The 25024-nt window shown below is 33.3% G+C and overlaps 2 protein-coding genes and 1 non-coding gene across 9 annotated transcripts; all 3 read right to left on the bottom strand.

Annotated features, from left to right (window-relative positions):
• Positions 1-1566: 1566 nt before the first annotated feature.
• On the bottom strand, positions 1567-7124 carry LOC132599230 (uncharacterized). 7 transcript variants are annotated; one of them, XM_060312516.1, is made up of 5 exons: positions 6972-7111; positions 5766-5812; positions 4185-4337; positions 3511-3575; positions 1567-2558 (listed from the first exon to the last, which is right to left on the bottom strand). In XM_060312516.1, exons 4-5 carry the CDS (start codon positions 3561-3563, stop codon positions 1907-1909), a joined length of 705 nt encoding a protein of 234 aa, XP_060168499.1. In that variant the 5' UTR covers positions 3564-3575; positions 4185-4337; positions 5766-5812; positions 6972-7111; the 3' UTR covers positions 1567-1906. The 7 variants fall into 7 exon arrangements, with proteins under 7 accessions (XP_060168499.1, XP_060168498.1, XP_060168497.1 ...); XM_060312515.1 differs by lacking the exon at positions 5766-5812 and having other exon boundaries at positions 6972-7117; XM_060312514.1 differs by lacking the exon at positions 4185-4337.
• A 1250-nt stretch (positions 7125-8374) lies between these two features.
• Positions 8375-8447, bottom strand: TRNAE-CUC (transfer RNA glutamic acid (anticodon CUC)). Its single transcript has one exon. It is a non-coding gene; the product is annotated as a tRNA-Glu (tRNA).
• A 2613-nt stretch (positions 8448-11060) lies between these two features.
• LOC132599229 (endoglucanase 24-like) lies at positions 11061-24845 on the bottom strand. The gene is made up of 4 exons (XM_060312511.1): positions 24338-24845; positions 16118-16417; positions 12771-12932; positions 11061-12015 (listed from the first exon to the last, which is right to left on the bottom strand). Exons 1-4 carry the CDS (start codon positions 24755-24757, stop codon positions 11407-11409), a joined length of 1491 nt encoding a protein of 496 aa, XP_060168494.1. The 5' UTR covers positions 24758-24845; the 3' UTR covers positions 11061-11406.
• Positions 24846-25024: the final 179 nt, after the last annotated feature.

Raw genomic sequence — 25024 nt, 5'->3', positions numbered from 1 at the left:
GTTTTTTTCTATCTACTTGGCACATAGTACAAGTGGTTGAAGTAGATGGAATTATTCCTACCTTGTAGAAAATTTCATTAGTAGTAAAATTGTGGTATGTGGAGTTTAGAAACCTTGATTTTTTCTACTTGGATTTTTTGGATTTATTTGATGGTTGAAACAGGCATCACAATCAACTTACACTAGACTACAAATAAGTTGGTTTTTGCTCAAAGCAACACCAGTTCAATGGTAGCCAAACGTGAGGCTCTGATTAGCAATCCTACCTTGAGTGGCTTGGTAGCATTTTCCCTGTTTGTTTTGGTTATCCCCAGGTGATCAATGGTCATGGCTCAGTTCCAGGATTGGCTTTGACAATGATTATTTATTCAGCAATTTTTTTTTCAATAACAATAATGTTGAGAGAATTTGCATCCACCTTGACTAATCTACCAAGTACTTGTTAATTGTTATCCCAAACTTATTCAACGATTTCAATGTGAGAGCCCAAAAAGCTGTGTACGCCTAAGTTACTTGGACTCTCCTAAAATGTCGTCGGGTGCGTGTCAGATCCTTCAAAAGTAGTGTATTTTTGGAGGATCTGACACGGGTGTGACAAAACTTTCGAAGAGTCCGAGTAACTTAGGTGCACGCCGCGGCATTTACACCAATAATTCGAATTGAGTTTGATTCACACTCCTTGTCTTAGGATAGATTTATCATCCGAAAAGAAGAAAAAGTTGATCAGTATGGAATGAATTTATAATCATCGTATTACAAGTTCAAAACCCTAGCCCATTCCCATTTTGGACAGATTAAGGCTATTTTTAAAAACTATCTCCATTAGTTTAGTGGACTAAATTTTTTGGAAAAATAAAAAGTTACTCAACAACTTTTAAGCACTGATATTTAACCCGGTGATATACAAGAACGGCCTTGGAGGTGGGTGGTCTTGAACTAATTCTGACCCCACTTGTCCCATGACAAAAACTTCAAGTTTAACAAGTTTCATCCTAGAGAAAAACTTTTGACTTTTGACCTCGAAGAAAAACTTTTAACTTTTGACCTTGAAGGTTTGGCTCATGGGGAAAGTGGGAGTCAAGAATTCAAGACCACCCATTTCCAAGGTCATTGGGTGTAGTTTCCTGAATTTAACCCACTGAACTAACGGAAATATTTTAAAGAATGACCTCAAAAAAGGCCATATAGTGCAACTAATCCCATCTCCTTGCGTTTAGTTAAGGTGAGCCCATTGAAGGACGTAGGAGTCCCTCAGACAGCATTGCCTTTCCCAATGCTACTGTCCCTGTACTGGATTTTCGGTTCTCAGCAAGTTGCAGCAAATTTAGATCTGTGACTTGCACCACAACTAATAAAAACTAGTTCCCACTCTTAATTGTTTGTGGCAAATTTTAGACGGCTGAAGAATAAAAAAAAAAAGCAGCCTAGTGCATGAAGCATGCAGGGTCCAAAAAAGAGTCACCGCAAAAAAGTGTGATGTAAGTAGTCAATCCTGACGCAAGCATTTGTGGCTGACGCTACAGCTCGTGCCACAACAGAAAGCATAACTCCAAAAATTTCATGCACTAAAGCTAAAGCCCAATCTCTTGCATCAGCTAATAGACTCCAGTCCAAAGGAAGGAAAGCATTACCTAAGTAATCTAATACCTATACACAAGGGAAGTTTAAGGACAAAAGCCCGTTTTCTTACACTAGTTGCCACTTGATAATCAAGCTAAATAAGGGTAGTAACTAAAACAAACAACATCTGCAAATTTATGTTTGATACCACCCTCTTTCTACCAGAAAATAAGTCAGAAACAGTAAGCTGCAAAACGGATTCGTTGAATTTTGTTTAAACTATTCAAGCTTTGCATCTAAAGCAGCATGCTCTTGACCAGAATTTTGGATTTGCAACATAACTTAGTCAGTGGTTGGATTGATTCAAAGACAGGTCACCGAGGCCAGCAATAATATCATCAAGTAACTTATCGTCCACTACTCCAAGATTTTCGGAACCTGAAGGGGTCAAGTCTCCTGCAAGGGCTTTGTTGAGCAGTTTAACAAGCATATCTTCCTCATCTGGAATGTCAAGTTCCCAGACCTTGAATATGTCGTCATCCAAATTTTCCGAATCTACTTCAAAATCGGAGGCTTCAACTAATCTCAGGTCCTCATTATAGGCTGGGGAAAAATCATCTTCTGAGATAATCCTGGACCAAAAACTTTCTGTATCTTTGTCATAAATCGTGTCATCTACAATCCCTGAAATTCCTGTCTCTTCGACGGTGCGGAAAATACGAGATTGTTGAGGAGATTCATCCCTCATCACTGCGGAAAAGATTGTAAAAGCATCCGGTAAGGCATGTTTCAAATAATCCACGCCATGGTCCGATATAGCAAGATCATTAATAAGGCACGAGTCAGCCCATGCTACGTCCTCAGGTGAAGGCGGCACATATCCACTCTCGTTGCTACCTATAGGATTGAGGTCAAGCGAAGAAACACTAACATTGCCATCATTCATGTCATCATCATCAACAGCCATGGCCATGGCGAGAAGTTCAGCCATATTTCTCCTGCAACAGGAAGTACATAGGTGAAGCCTTCATGAACCATCAAAAAACATTTTATAATAATAGGATCCACGAACTATTGACCTTCATCAGAAAAATAGCAATTCTTTCGATTCAGATCACTTCCAAATTAACTCATTTATTCCCGACGTAATGCAGTATATCTAACTGACCTTTTTAAATTTTTTATAACCGTGGTGTCTGAACCAGCTTGTGCACACCTCGACTAATTCCAGGGATACGTGCCACCTCCCACCAGCAGTAACTCTGTCCACCAAGGGTAGGACAGATGGAAAGAAATTACCTAGTGTTTTTGTCTAACTAACTTAACTAAACAAATATTTTATACAATATAGACTAGCTTTTAAGAAGCCTCATTCTTTGTGGGGCCAAAGTGGGGTTCTATCTGGAGACCTCTTTTACACTTGCGGTTAATGACTCCAAGCACAAGCAATTAAAAGAAAACCACCACTGAAACGACCTCAAATGTCATGAAACTGAGGTTTCAATAACAAGATACAACAACAACCCAGTGTAGTCCAATAAGTGGGGTCTGGAGAGGGTAAGATGTATGCTGACTTTACCCCTACCTTTGTGGGGTAGAGAGGTTGTTTCCGATAGGCCCTCGGCTCAAAAGAGAAGTATGGATTGTAAGAGAAGGGACAACAAATAGCAAGACACAAAACAAATGCAGCAACAAAATAGTAATATACATCGAAGAAATAGGAGACTACGCGATAAACTAAGTTGGGAGCATAGAAAACGAAGTCAATGGAAATAGTGAACGAGAAAATATCTCAACAAACCCAAGTAGAGAAAAAATAAACTAAGTTGGGAGCATTTATAAAATCAGTATATATAAGTGTCTGATGTCGGGCATGCAAACCCCACTAAACATAAGAAAATGGAAAGATAGATAAACAGGTGGCCTCTGTGGATCTGGCAGATGGCTCACCTGAAAGCTGGAAAAGACACGGCGTCAGGCGACTCACTCATCAACCGGAGCATCAGCTAAAGCACCTGCGAGAGTTAGTCACAAAGACCAAGTAAAGTCTGGATCCGCTCTACCTCTCGTACCAGAAGCAAGTGAAAAGCAGCGCATATATGTAATGCAAAATGAATCTATGCTATGCCAAGGAGAAATAGTATACAAAGTGTAGAAGAGAGAGATGCAAGTAATGTCAAGAAAGATGAGACTATGATATGCAAGCCGGCATAGTATTATTACAAACAACAAGAAAACCTCAGAACTGCGGAGGGTAACTATGGCCCAACCGTCTTACCATTCCGGCCGCGAAGGGACTCTGGCCCGACGTCTTACGCAGAGTCTTATCGGGATGTGAAGGGTGACTGGCCCAATTGTCTTATACACCCGAAGACAACAGGTGAAATCAATTAAATATATCAATCACAAGGCTAAATAGCCATAAACAATCGTATAACTTGAGTAATGTTCAAATCAAGGGTATCCCGAAGATATCACCCCCAAATCAGAAGAATAAAGAAATTATAATATTAACAAATATGACAAGCACACGCTCGCTCCAGACATGTGTCAAACTGTCGAAAACAGATATGCAAGCAAAGGCCAAAGAAGAACGGCACTCAGAAGTTAAGATCTTCCCTTACCTAGAAAGCGGCCCTAGCAAGCTCAAACTGTCCAATACTAGGCCCTTGGGCCTCCAGATTTGTCTCAATCGGTCAAAATCGCCCTTGAACCAACGTGCTCGGAATTCAACGAAACTCAAGCCCCAAGTATCTCACAATTTAAGGATCACAAATCTATAACCAATATTTAATCTTTATCACAGACGGATAGTAGATCTGAGATTTACTAAAATAGCAATTGCCGGGCAAAATTGTCATCCGGACAAAATAGCAAAACCCTAAACAATTTACATTTAAGGAAGACTTACAACCTTAGGAGTCCAAATCCAAGATCAAGATTTGATCTCAGTACGAAAAAAAAGATATAGGAAGGCCGGAACTATAACTTCACAAACTCCCTTAGCAATTCATGTTAAGCAAACTTGATAACTTAACTTATATAAAAAGAGATCACGTTACTTTGTCTATTACTACAACTTATAATCATTGATCAATTTATTACCCTCAATCATGGCACCATCATTTGCCTCCAATCATTCTTTAATCATTATTCTATGTAATTGTTATCAAGCACAATGTAGGAAATGGATATACCTGTTGCTTTCTTGAGTGGATCCAAACAAAATATATTATGTTCCATTCCAAAGTAAGTGCTTCAATTGTTTGCCCATGAAATGAATATAGGGATTTCAAGACTCCTTTGAAGTATATTCCCGCCCCGCTTTAGCTATCTAAACAAATATATTTGTTTTGATTCTCTATGTAGATTTTGAGAAACCCTACAACACCCCTTTTTCCTCTTTAAGTCAGCTTGGGAATAATATGGACCTGGCCCAACCGTTATCATTTACTATCGTAGATAATTTGTGTTGTAAAATTGGTCCATAGTCACTTAATACTCATACCTTATATGTGTGCAAGTAATATTCCCATAAATAAATATATGCACACACATTAAATAATATATTACTTTACTATCTCTCAATTAAATTACCGTAGCTACGGAAAGAGCTCGAAATTCTTCAATAAAATGACGGGTTGTTACACAACAATTCACAAGAAGGGAAATTTATCAGGATTAAACCTAAGCACTTTTAATACTAGGCATCGTGACAAATGAGTATCTTCAGCTGTTGTCGCAGACTAGCACAGCCCAACTAATTGATGAATTCAGATAAAGGCTTGGTGTCACTACGAAGAGCCAAAGCCGGATTAAAGACTTGGATTTAATGATTTACTCCCTACTCAACCAAACGGAAAGGAAAGAAAGATTTCATTCAAAAAAAAGAGTCACTGTGTACTCGATAGTATCCCAGGGCAGCATCACAGCAGGCACGGCAGACATAACCAACATAACATCATCAGGAGTGACGGATATTAACCATTCAATTTGCAGATTACAAGCCCCCTAAACTTTGACAATTATATATCTTGGATATTCAGAGACAATAAGCTGAGTAATCAAAGGGGTCCTTCACATATAGAAACCAACAATATGCGACTATTACTCAAGGATGCAATTCTACGATGAGTAAACTTTTAATATATTTCAGTTTCCAAATCGACAAGAATTCAGTATTAGCCCATTGTTAGAGCTCCTACCTTGCATCCTTATCGGTCCTTCCATTCCACTTCTGCTTATCCCAAGCCTCTCCCGCACAGCAAAAAGGTGAAAATAAGTGACTTAGTCCAAACTTTACAATTTTCTTTCATATTGACTTTGGAGTGAGTTAGTATATAGGTTTTATACAGGAAATACAAAGTACTAGCAAAAAGCTAAAGCACCCAAATTCTTTCATGTTCATCTTTTTCAAAGTCATCCAATTATATCATGTACCCATGAAACACTCAGTACTGTACAATCGCATTTGCTAGGTCAGAGACATTAAGTTTTGTCACTTCAATCATGCATGGCTCTGGAAAATCCAGAATTGTTATCTTAGTTCTGCAAGTATGTGTTTTTAGACTCAAAATTGAGCGGGTAATTGTGTTCAATAGTTTCACATATATATATATATGATTGGTTATAACAGCCTCTCTACCTCCACAAGGTAGGTGTAAGGTTTGTATACACTCTACCCTCCCCCTCCCCAGACCTCACCATGTGGGACATACTCGGGGGCGGAGCCAGTGAGGGTCTAGGGGGTTCAAGCCCCTTTAGCGAAAAATTAGTGGTATATACAAGATTAAAATTATTTTTTATGTATATATAGTAGACGTTGAACCCCCTTGGCTTCTTCGTGTGTTTACTTCTTTATATTTTTTAACCCCCTTAGTAAGAATTCTGGCTCCGCCACTGACCATATTGGGCATGTTGTTGTTGTTGTTATTGTTACCAAATTATTTCAGTGTTCAGGACAATGTGTCTTCTTTAGAGTTAATTAACATAGAACTTAGCACTTAAGAAGAAGGTCCAATTCCCGTGTTATTAAGAATGAAGTCATATAAATCATGTTTAAACCCAACCACAACAATCCATAGAAGAAAATAAAGGTCGAAATCAAGACGAATAACACCCACTAAATCACCTAACTTTATATAGCCGCAAGTTACCAAATGGGTTGAAAGAATTGATCAGACCTCAACGCTAGAACTTCACAAACTCCTTTCAAGAACATAAATTAAGTAAACAAATGAATTATAGAAATGTAAGATACCATAAATTATCACTTTCAAAAAATCAAGAAACACATATCGGAAAAACCCCCCAAACACTTACGTGGCACCGCCCCCCTTTTCACTCAAATAAGAAAACACAAGAGGCAAAGAAAATAAAAAAGAAGTAATAAAAGCGATTAATAAGAATACCTATATCGTCTCCTTGTTTTGCTAGTTGGTTATAGAATCAATGGTTGAAGCCGCAAAAAGAAACAGATTCTTAAAGGAAAGAATGTTCACTTTGGCTACTTTTCAGGGAAAAGAAGCAAAAAACAAAGAATTTGGGTTTTGTGTTTTGTGAAGGAGAAAAGGACATAAATGGTCCCTTAACTAACTATGAGATTAGGTTCAAAATAGTCATTTAACTATGCACTTAACGGTTTTGGTCCTTTAAATTTGTCACAAGTTAATAAAAATGGTCCCTCAACTATGAGGGTTGGTTAAAAATAGTCCCTTAAGTATGCACTTAACAGTTTTGGTCCTTTAAATTTGTCAAATGTTAACACTTTTAGTCTCCGACAAAATATTCATCGAACTTTGTTTGTTAGATTTGACGAGAACTGTGAAAAAACTAGCGAGAACTCACATTTGGGTGTACGCATTACTAAAGAAAAGGCCAAATACCTCACGATAAAACCAACATCAGTCGGTTATAGGTAAAAACAGAGGAAAAACCTACAAACTTGATAATGTCAAAAAATAGTGTCTCGGAACACAAAGACCGACGGACTCTGTCGATTAAAACCGACGGACTCCATCGGCTAAGTAAAATACACTAGACTCATTTTTACTGAAAACCCGAAAATAAATTCTTCCATCATAGTGATTCTTTTTTTTAAAAAAAAAATAGTTTCTGCGCATTTTCCTTAAAAATAACGACAGACGTTCGTTGGTTTTCGTAAAAAATAATAAAAACTAAAAAAAATTAAAAATAGTGTCTCTCGATTTTATCCATCGGTTTCCGTCCATCGTTTTTTTCGCTTGTTTTTAGTAGTGATAATTTTTGTAGTTTCTGCTATTTCTAAGGTCTGGTGTATTTTACTTAGCTGATAGACTCCCTCGGTTTTAATCTACATAGTCCATTGGTTTTCCCTCTGTTTTTACCTATAACCGACTGATGTCCGTTGGTTTGATCCTAAAGTATTTGGCCTTTTCTTTAGTAATGCGTACACCCAAATGTAAGTTCTCGCTAATTTTTTCATAGTTCTCGTCAAATCTAACAAATAGAGTTCGATGAATATTTTGTCAGAGACTAAAAGTGTTAACATTTGGCGAACTTAAAGGACCAAAACTGTTACGTGCATACTTAAGGGACTATTTTTAACCAAACCTCATAGTTGAGGGATCATTTTTATTAACTTATGGCAAACTTAAAGGACCAAAACCGTTAAGTGCATTGTTAAGGGACTAAACCTACTCTCATAGTTAAGGGACGATTTATGTCCTTTTCTCTTTTGTGAAGTGCAAAATTAGAATAAAGGGATTTAGCTAAATTTGTTTTTACAACGGAAAATTAGAATATTAGAAAAGAAAATAGATTTTTTAAAAAGGATTTCCGTTGCCGGGACTTGAACCCGGGTCTCTCGGGTGAGAGCCGAGTATCCTAACCAACTAGACTACAACGGATCTGATAATACAGAGCGACAGATAAATTTTAACTAAAGTTTGTAGTTGCACCGTTTTAACTAATCCCATTTCACATGACTAAGCGCGATGTTTTAAGGAGATAAAAGAATAGAATATGTGATCTTACCCATGTCAAGATATTACTATGCAGAAAGAGTGTGCCACTAATACTAAGGATTTTTCACCCCCAACTTTGCTTTAGAAATTGAACTCTCCCCTCAATTATGAATAATAGACATTCTCCCTCCTTTATCTTATGCAATATCTATTTTACCTTTGACATTTTCAATCCTCCATCTATGTAATATCTTTTTATATTATATAAAATTATTTTTTTAACCTAGGTATTTATAGATTTTTATTTAAATTATTATCAGTAGAATAATTTTTTTATGAATTTATGACAATTAAAAGAAAAGACAAGATCAGGCTCCGGAGGAACCCCTTCAATAAGAAAGAAGTGAAGGTGTGCCTCCCCAGAGAGCCCCCAACTCTATAACATATATATATATATATATATATATATATATATATATATATTTAAGTTTCATTACTCTTTTATTCTCTATTGTCAATATATAGACGAGTTTTGATTGTCATTAATGGAATATTTTAAATTATAATTTAAAATTCATTTATAATAAAAAAATAAAATCTTTTAGGAATTGTTATAGAATATACCTCTATTTTTATTAATTATTTTGTATTACCTGCATTGAAATAAATTTATAAAGTTATTATTACTTGTTATTTTTACTCGTATAAATAGATATCAGAGTTTTGATTATTATTAATAAAAAAAAAAAAAATTCATACTCTTCTCATTTATTTCATATAGAACGACATTAAGTTATATACTCAACTAGTATTCCTCACTTTTTTTCCGTCTCAAAAATAATATTTATTTTTCTATAAGAAATTTGTTACATAGATTAAAAAGATAAAAAATCATGATTTTAAAGAAGTAAAAAGAAAAAAAAAACAAGTTGATAATGTAAGGGTAAAATAGGAATTTAAAAAAGTCAATTCGCATAAAGGGGGAGAATGACTATTGTTCAAAATTGAGGGGGGAATTTGATTTTAAATCAAAGTTGGGAGGTGAAAATGACCTAATACTAAAATACTAGAAAGTTTAAAATCAAAGAGTTTTCAAATATGATTTTTTTTTTTTGAACAAACTAAAAACGAAAAAGTGTTATAGTAAAAAATAAAAGGGCTAGAAACATGTATTTAACCTTAGTTTGTTACTTTTAGAGCCTGTTTGGATTGACTTATAAGTTGCTTATAAGTTGTTTTCAGCTTTTTTAAATGTTTGGCTGGCCAGCTTAAAGTTATTTTGTGCTTAAAATAAGCCAAAAAATTAATTGGGAGGTTTGACTTAACTTATTTAAAGCAGCTTATAAGCTGTTTTCAGCTTATAAGCTGCTTTTTTTAAGTCCATCCAAACAGGCTCTTAATCATGGGTAGTTAATGTGACAATGTGGATAAGCTTTTCTACAACAAAGATATAAAAGGAAAATTTGCAGGGATGGCCCTTCTATGGACCGGTCTTTAATTTTCGTCCTTACTTCTCATTTAATGAAAATTTGTGAGTCAAAGGACCTTTATTCACTGGTCTACGAAATCAAAGATTCTGGGTTCGAAGCCCATCAGAGTTAAAAAAAAAAAAAAATGCAAGGCAAGATTTCATAGAAACTATGTCTTGTCCGGCATAGTTCTGTAAAAATTAAGTTATTCAGTATAGGTTTATAAAAACAATGCCTATTCGGATAAAGTTACATAAAAACTATGCCTTGCGACATAGTTCTGTAGGATTATTTAATTTCTACAGAATTATGCCAGACAAGGTATTGTTTCTATGTAACTTTACCGGATAAGCATAGTTTCTATGAAATCTTGTCTTGCGAAATTAGGTCATAAATCCGAATTTCTTTTTCTGTTTTTTAGATGTCAGAGATATTTAGGTTACTTTTTTATTACTTAAAAGTGTCAAACGGCAAAAATCACATACCTGCGATTTGAGGGAGAAAAATTAAAGACCACACCAAGATACTGAAGATAGGGCAATCGTGCGAATTGCCCGATATAAAATGGATGCGCATGCGCACCCGCACCCGCCACCCATCTCTCCCAGCCCATTCCTTACCGTTTAATTTATGTGTTTCCTCCAGCTTGTTTCTTTTATCTCGTCCTTTTCCTTTTATCAAATACCAAAAAGAAAATCTCGAATTGACATAAAATAGTGTATTTTCTTTTTCTTCTTTCAAAGTGAATTTGGATAATTGGATGTGTCATCTATAAACAGTTACGTGTCCGAATGGAATTTCGGAAGAATTGTTTTGAAACATACTTTCGCGAGGGTTAGTATGTGCACCCACTATACTGTATTTCAGAAAAACACTCTTTTGGTATTTATAATTGTAACTTCAAAAGTACGTGTTCGAGTGTCTGTTAGTTGAATTAATCCAATAAGAAAAAATATTTTATCAGATGGGGAAAAATCATTTTAAAAAACAAACAATGGCCAACTTAGTATATTACATGCGATGAAATAGATGAAATTCTCATGTTATATTGAAAATTTATGCCTAATTGAATTTGATTGAAAGAGAATGAGGGTCCAACTATTTCATTATCTGCGAAAGCCTTACATTCAACAAAATTCATGACTAAAGAATGCTCCCCTTCATTCTTTTGACACAATCGTTTCTGATACTTAGCACTTCATTCTTTTCTAAAACAAGCAACATATAAGGTTGTTACATGTTAAATGTGAACCACACTTAATAATGCTCATTGCTCACTCTCTATAAATGTCACAATAAGTTATTGTGACTATACATTCTCACATGATTTAAAATTCAAATTAAAGCCTCTTCCTTCTTTGCATGTGCAAGATGAGAGACTTTACATATATATACAATTCATCACCAGAACTTTGCTCCGGTCCTCTAATTAACTAATTAATGTTAGGATTAGCTGCAAAATAAGCAAGTGCACCAACAAATGGGGCGTTAATATACGTAGTTGGCTCGGATTTACGAAATTCATCCCTACTATCATCATAAGTATCATCTTCTCCAGGACCACCCACAATTGCACCAACTAAAACATTAGGATTAGGCTGCGATGAGTTAAAATAAACCGAGCCCTCCTTGCACGCGATGGACGGAGGATGATCTTTGATAGATGGAAGGGACGAGCCACGATGATGAATTTTTTGAGGATAGTAATTACTATAACCAACCATGTATGACATTCCTTTAGGATTATCTCCTAAAATGTAATCAACTTGCCTCTTGCCAATTTTTCGAAGCATCGATGGACTAACATTGATGTTGCCGCAATTCAAGATTTGTGACGATTTTTCTAAGTAATTTGAGTAGACTAGTAGTAGGAATGTGATTGTTGTGGCATGTTGTAAATTGCTTCCACCAGGCTTGTAAATTAGGCCACCAGGAGAGTACTGTATATGGGAGGATGACGATTCTGGGATTAATGTGCACATGAAGCTATCTGCTGATGCTTTGTAAGATTGGAGGCCATACATATTCCCGTCTAACACTTCCTGCATTATTTATTAATCTCTGCATTATAATCCTGGCTTACTTACAATGTCTAATTTTCAATTTTCAAGATACTCAATGGTGGATATAGTATGTGGACTACGAATGTCTCAGTTGTCGCTCTTTTCAACTTGAGTCAGTTATACATGCGTCTGCAGTACAACGGAAGTCATTTTTTAGGAAAATATATTTATAATATTTGGTTATTAACTTATTACATCAAAAAGGGTAAAAACAACTTCCCAGTTCCCTCAGTTATGGACGAAATTCTCCAGCCAAGACTTAGAAATATATCGATCTTTAATTAATACTTAAAAACTTTATCATAACACTATTGGAATTCCTAATATCATTATTAATCTTTAGTATTATATATATTTTTCGATAAAAATATTTTCCATCGCCAATAAAAAATTGGAAGATATTTCATCAAAACCCCACTTTCGTCGTACCAAAATCAAAGTATTACTTTAAAAAAGAGCAGTAATATATGGTACGGCAAATTCTTACTTTTTGTTACAAAGTAGCAGCGGAAATGTGATCACACACTCCTAACTTTTCAGATTCTTTTGTGGAAGTACATATACAATTCTTTGTGAAAATTAGTGTGAGATATTTGGCCTTTTATTGTCGCATCGAAAATTTTGTATAGGTTTAGATACTAATAAACCATTATAGAGAAATTAAAAGAAAATCTTCAAACAATTAATTTTACTGAAAGTCGGTTAGAAGGGTGAAGTAGGTGAATGAATCTGACCTTAGAAACAAGAACATTAAGGCCAGCGTGCTTATTGTCCCATCCAAATTCATCAATATTGTCATCGGCCCCAAGTGTCTGCCGATTCTGTTGTACGTAACTCAGATAATTGTCACCCTGGGTAGCTCTCCTAAGCCACGCTGCTCCCCACAACAATTCATCCTAACCATTATAATACCAAGGATAGATCTAAGTTATATTTAATAATAGAATAAATCAATTTTTATATAATCAATACAATTTAACATATTACTGTATAATAAATTATTTACGGCCAGTTCTACTTATTATGATAATGTAAAGAATGTTTACACTTATCGAAATCTAACTTACTGATGTACTCTTGAAAACTTTCGATAGTGCAAAAGCCAGGAATTTTAGAAGTGTACTATTCAGATCATAGATTAAAGAAAACAAGAGATCACATAAACAAATAAGGGATTCTCCAGAATATAGTTAGGTGGCCAAAATCCCTCTGGAGTGGGAATAAACTAATATGTATACTAATTACGACGCAATCTTTGTAATTCCTTGGGAGTAGCAATACTTATCGGAGGCCACCCCGTTGGTAATTTTTGTCAAAATACATCACATAAATTGAAATGAAATGAGTATCTTGAAAGTTGGATAATTTTCTCAAATTTTCTTTCATTAATTATAATCATAATACATTGTAAAAATAATTTTACTTTACTTTACTACTATTTAGAAGCACGACTTGGGCCATTTTGGTCGTCTGCTTCGTCGTCCATCATGGCAGTTTTGCAAATTTACCTTCATTTAAGGGCAAATTTGTAATTGTGTCTCAATAGCAAATTCTGGAAGCATCGTCATTTTGCTCATAATACACCAGCCTAAGGTAAAAGCCACAGCAATAGGGGGACCCACTGTTGTACTTCATATCTCCGTGTGAATCCATGGAGTTCCTTAATTAGTTTTTTTACTTTTTCTTTTTCAGTACACAAGTTGTTAATAAAAAATAGTAAATCTACTCCATAAATTCCATTTTATCTTTTAGGTAAACAAAATAAATTTCTATATCATGTGTTTTACTCAGTGATATAAAAAAAGGGGAAAATAACACTCTATGGCATTTTGGGTAAAGTATTTACCCGAAATGGCATATTTTAAACAACTCCTAATATTTTTTTTTTTAAATTGTGGGCCCCATATTAAACACCAACCAGTAATAAATAAAAAAAAAAAAAGTGGAACTCACCACATCCAAACTCATGGGGAAAAAAAGTGAATCCTATATTAACAAAATCAAGCAATATTAAAAAAAAGTGAATCCCATATTAAAAAAACAAACAATGTTAAAAAAAAAAAGTGCTTAGAAAATCAAACAATTAAATCAATAACGATGAATTTATTGCCACATGCGTATCAACCCATTAGAGAGAGCAAATGAAATTATTGTACAACAACATACTTAAAATACAGAAATGCTTAGAAAATCAAACAATTAAATCAATAATGATGGATTTATTGCCACATGCGTATCAACCCATTAGTGGGAGCAAATGAAATTATTGTACAGCAACATACTTAAAATACTTATATATATATCCGTTTTCCAATTTTTGAAAAAAAAAATTGTGGGCCCATATAGCCTGATGGATTCATTGCCACATGCGTATCAATCCATTAGAGGGAGCAAATGGAATTATTGTACAGCAACATACTTAAAAAACAAAAGTGCTTAGAAAATCAAACAATAAAATCAATAATGATGGATTTATTGCCACATGCGTATCAACCCATTAGTGGGAGCAAATGAAATTAATGTACAACAACATACTTAAAATACTTATATATATATCCGTTTTCCAATTTTTGAAAAAAAAAATTGTGGGCCCATATAGCCTGATGGATTCATTGCCACATGCGTATCAAACCATTAGAGGGAGCAAATGTAATTATTGTACAGCAACATACTTAAAAAACAAAAGTGCTTAGAAAATCAAACAATAAAATCAATAATGATGGATTTATTGCCACATGCGTATCAACCCATTAGTGGGAGCAAATGAAATTAATGTACAACAACATACTTAAAATACTTAAAAAAAAAAGTGTGATCCCCATATTAAACACCAACCAATATTAAAAAATTCAAAAAAACACCAACCAATTAAGCATTTAAAAAAAAGTGTGGTCCCCATATTAAACACCAACCAATTAAGCATTTAAAAAAAAGTGTGGTCCCCATATTAAACACCAACCAATATTTTTTTTAAAAAAGTAAATAAAGTGGAACCCACCATCTCCAAACTTACGGAAAAAAAAGGTGGACTCCATATTAACAAAATCAAGCAATATAAAAAAAAAAGTGAATCCCATATTAAAAAAAATAAACAATATTAAAAAAAAAAAGTGCAGACTTTGTATTCGTAGCAAACACTAATATAATAAAGTTTTAGATACGGAGCACAAACTACAATGTTATATTAATCGTATTTTGAACATAGTATTCCATATTGACAAAATCAAGCAATATAAAAAAAAAAAAGTGATTCCCATATTAAAAAAACAAACAATGTCAAATAAAAAGTGCAGACTTTGTATTCATAGCAAACACTAATATAATAAAGTTTTAGATACGGAGCACGAACTATAATGTTATATTAATCGTGTTTTGAACATAGTATATATATATATATATATATATGTATATATATTATATGCATAAAAATAGTGCAAACTAATAATGTCCAAAAGGGTGGGCCCCATACTAAACAACACCAAGCAATATAAAAAAAACTATATAAAGCATGGGTTTAGACCCATGCTTCGTCGTCCGTTGTCCCTTAAAAAAAAGGGGGATGGGCCCCATACTAAATAACACCGAGCAATAAAAAAAAATGGAACTCCCCATCTCCAAACTCATGGGAAAAAAAAAGTGGTATACTAAAAAAAATGAGTAGGTCTTTTTTAAAGTCAGTGGTATATTTTTAATTAAAAAATAACCTAAATGATTTTTTTTCAAAACACCCCATCAGCGAAATGTATATTTGCACCATTTTGTAGCGGCAGGGGTATATATATACATCACTTTTGTAACGAGGGTATATATGCTCTTTAAATCGCAAAGTTGAGGAGTATATTTGCACCTTTTCTCTTTCAAAAATTAAAGTATTACGATTAACACAAAAATGTTATCAATTAATGTTTATCATAAAGAATAACTTGTAATTAGTTGACCTGATTATTTTTATAATTATTTTTACACATTAGTGCGCGCAGAGAACTCAGAACCATATCTTAATTATGCCTGGATTGAGATACATTTAATGATCCATAATGAATTAGTTACTGTAATAAGTTCGTAGGAGAAGAATGCTTGCCTGATACCCATCAAAATCACAATAATACGGACAAACTCCATCTCTAATATTGGCATTGTCACTGTAAGCTCCGCGGTTCCTATCTGCAAAATCAAACACCCTTGTGGATGTTCTCAGAAGTGTGTCAGCATATCCGGGATCCGACAGCCGGAAAGCTATAGATGCAGCTGCAAAAGCAGCTGCAATTTCTCCGGCCACGTCGGATGCCGGATTCGGGGCATCCACTGTGTATACTGTCCTAGCAGTGTCCATATCTTCTGGCCTTTCCCAACAGTTATGGTCTAGGACTGGATCCCCCACCTATAATAACATTAATATACCAAAAGAAGTAAATATGTCAGCTACCAAAAGTTATTGCTAGCTAGCTACGTACCATTTAATTTTTTCGACTTTTTCTACTCAAAGAAATAAAGTATCACATGAGACATTAGCTTTTTTAGCTGTGATTCAACCTTCAAAGGTAGTGTAAAATTTTTAAACTATCAATGTATCTTAATCTGATGTGTAAGAAAATAGATCTTGAACCTAAATCAATTTTAAAAATTAGTTTATGAGGTAAAAATTGTTCAAAATCATATAACTAGTCTGATTGCGTCATTTCCACTACTGTGGGACTTCCAACATCCCCTGTAGGCTCAAATTTGCTAATTGGAGCATGAAAAACATAATATTGGAAGCTCAACATTTTATAAACCAAAAATTAGTAGGAGTTTGGCCATGAAAATCAAGAAAAATGTCACTTTATTTGGAATTTTTAAAGTTGGGGTTGGAGTTGTGTTTGGTTATAATTTTTGCAAATAATATTTGGTTGTTTGAATGTACTTTTTCTAAAAAATATGAAAAATGATTTATACCTCTAATTTCTAAAAATTAGCAAAACCACCCGAATAAGGATTGAAGAAAGAGTGACAATATTATGATGACTATCCCCACCTTACACTTGTACCCCATACAAAACTCAACAAGAACTAAAACAAGTATAAACACTACCAATATTATGCGGACTATCCCCACCTTACACTTGTACCCCATACAAAACGCAATAAGAACTAAAACAAGTATAAACACTATCAATACTAGAATAAACGGGGTCAAATTTATAAAAATAAAAAATTAGGGTAAAATTTGAAAAAAGAAAACAAAAGCAAGTGTCAAAAATAGAAAGTAAAAACAAGGTTTTGGTTGTTTGATTTTCCATGGCCAAACACTAATTTTAAAAAAGGTGAATAATTTTCATGGCCAAACAGGTCCTTACTCCTGATAATGAGCTTAGCTTATGCCTGTCAACCGGTTCCAACCGGAACCGGACCGGTAACCGGTTAGGAAACCGGCCGGTTCCGGTTCCAAAACCGGAACCGCCTAACCGGTTCCGGTTAACCGGTTTGAAGGTCCAAACCGGAACCGGTCCGGTTTGGACTCGTTAAATTTTTTTTTTTTTTTTTTTTTTGTATTATATATATATATTATAGTATTTATTTGTATATTGTAGGTATATTTACATATGTTATACAATTTTATAATTAAAGTTTAAATATTTACTGACTAACAGCCTAACAGCAAGTCAGCAATACAGAATAATGCTTTTCATACACATATATATGTATAACTTACATATACTTATATATATGTACTATATACTTATATATATGTATAACTTAATATATATATATATATATATATATATACTATATGTACTTATATATATGTACTATATACTCTATATACTTATATATATGTATAACTTAATATATATACTATATATACTTATATATATGTATAACTTAATATATATAGTATATATACTTATATATATGTATAACTTAATATATATACTAAATATATGTATAACTTAATATATATACTATATATATGTACTATATACTATATATAGGATAGCTTAATAGATATATAGGTATAACTTAATATATATACTATATATACATATCTACTATATATACAATATATACTATATATATTTATATAATATATATACTTATATACTATATATACTTATATATGTGTATAACTTAATATATATACTATATATACTTATATACATATCTACTATATATACAATATATACTATATATATTTATATAATATATATACTTATATACTATATATACTTATATATGTGTATAACTTAATATATATACTATATATACTTACTATATATACTTACTTATTATATATACTATATATACTTACTTATATACTATATATACTATATATACTTACTTATATACTATATATACTTACTTATATACTATATATGTACTATATACTATATATAAGTAAGTATATATAGTAAGTATATATAGTATACTTACTTACTTATATATGTGTATAACTTAATATATATAGTATATATACTTGTATATATGTACTATATACTATATATACTTACTTATATACTATATACTATATATACTTACTTATATACTATATATACTATTTTTTCTATATATACTTAAAATATACTATATATACTATATATACTATTTTTTCTATATATACTTATATACTATATATACTATTTTTTCTATATATACTATATATACTTATATATGTTTAAGTATACTATATAACTTAAGTATATTCTTAGTATATTTTAGGTATATTCCTAACTTAATAAAAGTAAAAATATAAACACAAATAAATAGAAGAAAGCTCAATGAGCCATATATTTTATTCATTCTTGGATAACATTTATTTGCAAGTTGTATTTTTTTTAACTTGCAAATAATACATGAGTTATACAAAAATAGTAGAATAATAAAATCACCAATTTTGAACCATTTCGTTAATTTCCCCCACATCATATTCGGTCATGGAAATATCTTCAAAGTCTTCCATTTGGTCCGGTCCACTAGCTATCAAATCTTCAATTTCTTCGTCTTCGCCTTGCTCCGCTTCTGAGTTTTGGTTGCGTCGCTCCGATCTAATCCAATCTCGAATGCACACTAGTACTTGCAAGCTAAAGCCGGATAATGAATGTCTATGGTCTCCAATTTGCTGTCTTCCTTGGCTAAATGCGCTCTCCGAAGCCACGGTTGATACTTGAACCGTAAGGATATCTCGAGCCATTCTTGAAAGTATCGGATAGCTTGCCTTGTACTTCTTCCACCATGCTAAGACGTCCACCTCATCCAGTTGGCTGATATCCACATTTGGCTGCATCAAATAAAAGTTAAATTCATCAAAGTTTGCAGTAGAAGAAGATAGAGGCTGTGAATGTAAAACTTTTAAACCCGACAAGCCCTTTTTGCTACTATGAGAAGTAGTAGGGCGTGGAGCAACTGGTGTAGCACGTTCTTCCAAACTAGAATAATGAGTAAAAACTCTTCTAAACTCATCATCAATAGCGAGATCGGCTTCAGCTAAAGATGGTTGAACTCCCTCTTCAATTTCTAAAAATGTATAAATTTGACTAACCAAATTTTTAGTATAAGACACTTTTAAACAAGGATTTAAAAGAGAACCCAATATAAATAAAGTTGGGATGGGAAAAAAATACTTCTTAAATTTGATTATCATTTCAAAAATAGCCACTTGATAATCGGGTTTATATTTATACTCTTGTAAAACTCTAGCTATTTCCGCTAAGTAGGCTAAAATTCCGGTTACCGTGGGATAGAATTGTCTAGAAAAAGCAAGAGTTGCATTATAAAAATTTTCTAAGAGTTCAATACATTCTTTAACATCTTCCCAATGCCTATAAGTTAACCAATCCTCACTATCAATATTATATTTGTTGTGAACTTGTTGTATGGGAATCCTATACTCATATGCTTGTTGTAGCATAATGTAAGTGTAGTTCCACCTAGTCTCAATTTCTACTTGAATTTTCCTAGGTCTAAGGTTATTTTCCACACAAGCATTCTTAAAATCTCTAATTCTTCCCCTATTAGCATTACAAAAAAGAAACGCAACAGCATTTCTAACTTTTTGAACAGAATCATCAAAATGCATAAGACCATCTTTAACAATTAAATTTAAAATGTGACAACTACATCTTACATGAAAAATATTTCTTAGAGGAGGGTTTATTTCTCTTTTTAAAAGACCAATTGCCTTTGTATTATTAGAAGCATTATCTAAAGCAATACAAAGTGTTTTTCTATAAATGTTAAAAAATCTCATTATAGTAGACATTGAATCGGCTAAAAATTTTCCATCGTGACGACCTTTTCCTTCGTCGTATAAAAAAGCTATAATTCTTTTTTGCATAACCCAGTTGTCATCAACCCAATGACATGTAATAGCAAAGAAATCTAAATGGTTAATACTAAGACCCAAATCAGCGGTAAGACAAACATTACAATTTAAAGAATTAAATACATGACGCAAATAAAATCTATATTTTTTAAACAAATCTATAACATCGGCTCTACAAGTACTTCTAGGAATACCCTCAAATAACGGGTTATAACAACGTTGAATGTAAGTAACAAACCCTAAACCCGAGGGAAAGGAAAATGGTAAACAATCATAAGCTACCATTTTAGCTACTTCTACGCGTTCTTTTTTCTTGTCATACTTAAAATTTCTACCAGTTCGTGGGTCTATCGTCATTTGAATCCCCCCCACATTTGAACCCGTTTGCTCTCCCCAAACATCCATATGTTTGGTTCTCATATGAGCATTTAGTGTACCCGTTCCACCATCCTTACCAGTTCCTTGCTTAAAACTAAATACTTGTCCACATAGGGTACATGTAACTGATTGATTTTCCCTATCCTTAGTCATAAATTTCCAAACTTTAGCTGTTGGCCTACGAGTTCTAGGCGGTTTGTCTTGTGTATGTGATTGTGCAGGACCTGTATCTCCTATAGGATTTTCGGGGGGTTGTGTTTCATCATCATCATCATCATCTAAGTCTTCATTAAAAGTGTCGGTAAAATGTTGTTGCATTGCCTCATGACCTAAAAGTGGATTATTTCCACCAACATCAATACCTAAATTAGGTGTTTCTTCCACAAATGTTTCCTCATTAAGCGCACCCCTAACAGTACGACTACTACTACCGGCACCACGTCTTAATCTCTTTGACATTATTAAATAGAAATAATTTAAATCACAATAAAATAAATTACAACAAATTAAATTGCGTAAATTAAATTTCAAAAAATAAATTGCTAGAATTAAATTGCGTAAATTAAATTTCGAAAAATAAATTGCTAGAATTAAATTGCAAAAATTAAAGATAGAGTTGGAACGAAGGTACCAAATTGCCGGAATAATTTCCAACAAAGCGAAGGCGGCTAGAATTGCAAATCCACCAAAGCTACTTCGGATTGTTGCAAAATCACCAACTCCACCAACAATATTATAATTGCAAAATTAATAATTGAAAGTTCAAACTATAATAAGACTTTGTGGCTAATTATTGCAAAGTAACTATAATTGAGAGATTGAGATTTGAGAGAAAGATGAAGAAGAGTGAATTGAAATGAAAATGAAGAAGGGTTTATATAGGGGTGGGGGAGGGGTTAAAGTGTTAAAAAAAAAAATTTGGGGGCCAAAAATTAAGAAAATGACCGTTTGGCAACGGCCATTTTTGCAAATGGACCGTTGCCAACGGTCCATTACCGAGGCCCAAGTCCAACGGCTCTTTTCTTTTTTTCTTTTTTTTTTTTTTAACCGGTTTAACCGGTTTAACCGGTCCGGTTCCGGTTAAACCGGTTTAACCGGTCCGGTTCCGGTTAACAAAAATTTGGAACCGGACCGGTTAACTAATATCCGGTTAACCGGAACCGGTTATACCGGTTCCGGTTCCGGTTCCGGTTACCGGTTAAAACCGGTTACACGGAACCGGTTGACAGGCATAGCTTAGCTGTGTAACTATAATGAGAGAATAAACTTTGAACAAAGCTCAATTAAAAAAGCTAATTCATGAAATGGAGATTGCACTAATTATATAAAAAGTCCAATTGCACCATCTCATATCGATGTGGGACTTCCAGCAATTTTTGCTCATTTTATAAGTATTATTATAAATTTTTAGGTGATATGATTTTAGAAAAAATATGTTACACTGTTAGTATATAAAAGTTAAAATAAAAAGGACAAAATCTTGGACCAAGAGAAATGCAATATGTGCAATGTAGGGCGAACATTATAGGTCCAGCAATTTCTTTTAGTTGGCCGATATATTTAACACGAACAAACAAGTACGGAGTTCACGTGCTTGGAGAAACACAACTTAAACCTTCTTAATAGCTCCGCCTGGAAAAAAAAAATTATAGCTCCGCCAAAACAAGTGGAGTACTTACTATGTGTAGCTCCGCCAAAACGCAAGTGTACTTTTAAGAATATACTGAAATGCGAGTTAATTTTTATTACTGATAGTGAAAAGAAGAAGAAATTAGCACAATCACGTTAGTTAAACTTAACTACTATACGTTAAAGTACCGTCAATGAGCAAAATTCGTTTGAGACAAGAAATAAAGACATGAATTCTTTTGGGACAAGAAACAAAGAAGAAATTAGGATAATCACGTTAGTTAAACTTAACCACTACTCTAATACACTAAAGTGGTGAATGAACAAGAAATAAAGACATAAATTCGTTTGGGACAAGAAAAAAAGGACATGTTTAGAAGATACTAATTCTTTGTAGTGGTAACTAACATGGGTAATAGATCTAATCAAGATACCAACCATAATTCTCTGAATTTTGCAGTGAATTATGTTTTCTTGCGTATGCGAATCTCAAAAAAAAAAAAAAACTAATGCTAAATTGAAGAGACAGAAAAGTTCCACGCAATAAGGTTAAGGTTGCCATAGTAGATTAGGACAAATTAACCATACCCTAAATTGAAGAGACAGAAAAGTTTCACGCAATAAGGTTAAGGTTGCCATAGTAGATTAGGACAAATTAACCATACATTTCAACCTTAAACAAATTATATTTATTTAACTCCAATTTTAAAAATATTTAACTACATTTGATGAATCAGAGAAAGCAAGATGTTAGACATGTTAGTGTATAGGAAGTTGAGCTGCACGCAACCGAAGGACAAAATTGGTGAAACCAAAAGCTAAACGCCGTATGAACCAAAAAGAAAGTGTTAGAGGAGAAACAAACAAACATGATCCACTCCAAGAATCAATTTCAACCAATCCCTCATCTACCCACACTACTGCCACTACTCCCATTATTAAACTCATAGACTCACATGTCTCTTCATCACCAAGAACCATGCAATTCTAATAAAGGGAAAAAAATGCAAGATGCTTTTTGTCTTATGTGATTAAAGTTTTAGTGAATAGAATTATTTAGTATTTGTCAATAAAAAATAAGTACTAGGTACTGATAGAAAAATTGAGGTACAAGTAAGCTGTTCGCTCACCATTAATGTTAAGAAAGAAAAGTAGCTCAATGATTAAGCACTTTAAAAAAAAACACTTTAAACCACTTATTATGCTAATCGGTGTGTCTATTAGTGACGTATGCACTTCATTTGTTTCATTAATTCATGTGTAACTCATTTCATTTTAATCCATCTAAAAAATAAAGACAGTTTCATATTTCTGAAAATATTTTAATGTTAAGAAAGAAAAAGTTGTGTAGCTCAAAGTTACTTTATTAAGCACTTTAAACCACTTATTATGCTAATAATCGGTGTCTATTATGCACACCATTTGTTTCATTTCACGTGAGACTCATTTCTCTTTTTATTCTATCTAAATTATAACGACAAATTCGTATTTCTGAAAACATTTTAACTTCAAATTTCTTATTTCACCTCTTAATTGACAACATTTTTTATCGCCACAAAATGTCATCATCGGTTTATAACCACAAAATGTTGAGACAGAGGAGTTGTACTTTTACATGCACATAAACACACAATGTCCAGTACAAAACAGAGCACAAAAACAGTCTAAACTTTTTTATTTTTATAAATTATTTGTGTTTGTTTAGTCACATCTTCAAAAGGAGATTAACAGCCAAGTTACTTATAAGCTGTTTTCAGCTTTTTTGATAGTTTGGCTGACCAGTTTAAAGTCATTTTGTGCTTAAAATAAGTTCAAAAAAATAATTGGGTCAATTTGACTTAACTTATCTAAAGCAGCTTATAAGCTGAAAATAACTTATAAGTAAAAAAAAAAAAATTAGACTACCCCAACTTATTTTTTTTTAGCTTATAAGTTGTTTGCGGCTTATAAGCATAAGTCCATCCAAGGCTGTAACTAAAAAGGTTAATGTATAACCTGGACAAAAATGCGATTGGGTTGAGAGACAGTCTTGAGAAGATAATCAGTGGACCAACGTATAGCAACTAAAGCATTCCTTAATTCAGATGGTGGCATGTTTTCTCCAAATTCAATAACACTCCAAGCCAACAATGTCGTTGTAAATGCCATCGGAAAATTAAATTTCACATTATCACCAGCATCATAGTAACCACCGGTCAAATCAACGTTGACCGTCCATCCATCACCTAAACCAGAATGTCCACGCCAGTTCATTCTTTGGTCTTGTGGTAAATAACCAGAACGTTGGCCTTCGAAGAAAAGAATGGACTTTGTTAATGCGTCTGTATAGTCATGGTAGCTTCCGTGGCAACTCATTAATGGAAGAAGTAGAAGGAGAAGAAGCATTAATTTTGAAGAAATAATGGTATTCTTCATTTTTCTTAAAGCTTCTTCTCTTCTTACTACTGTTAGTTGTGTGATAAAAATGTTGGGCTCGTGAATTTATAGTAGTAGTAGCAGCAGCAGAATATAGGGGTCGTCTTTTTGTTTTATTTTATATTAGTCCTCTTTCTGTTAGAATTTATGCGAAAGTGTTTAACTTTGTATAGAGTTTAAAAGAAAAATATTTTTTATTGAAATTTTGTGGTATAAAATAAGCTTGATTTTTTTTGTGCGGCTATAGATCAGAGGGAGTATGTTATA

The sequence above is a fragment of the Lycium barbarum genome, chromosome 6, assembly GCF_019175385.1.
Source record: "Lycium barbarum isolate Lr01 chromosome 6, ASM1917538v2, whole genome shotgun sequence".
NCBI classification, from domain to species: Eukaryota; Viridiplantae; Streptophyta; class Magnoliopsida; order Solanales; family Solanaceae; genus Lycium; species Lycium barbarum.
This window is presented reverse-complemented; position numbering and strand designations above follow the sequence as displayed.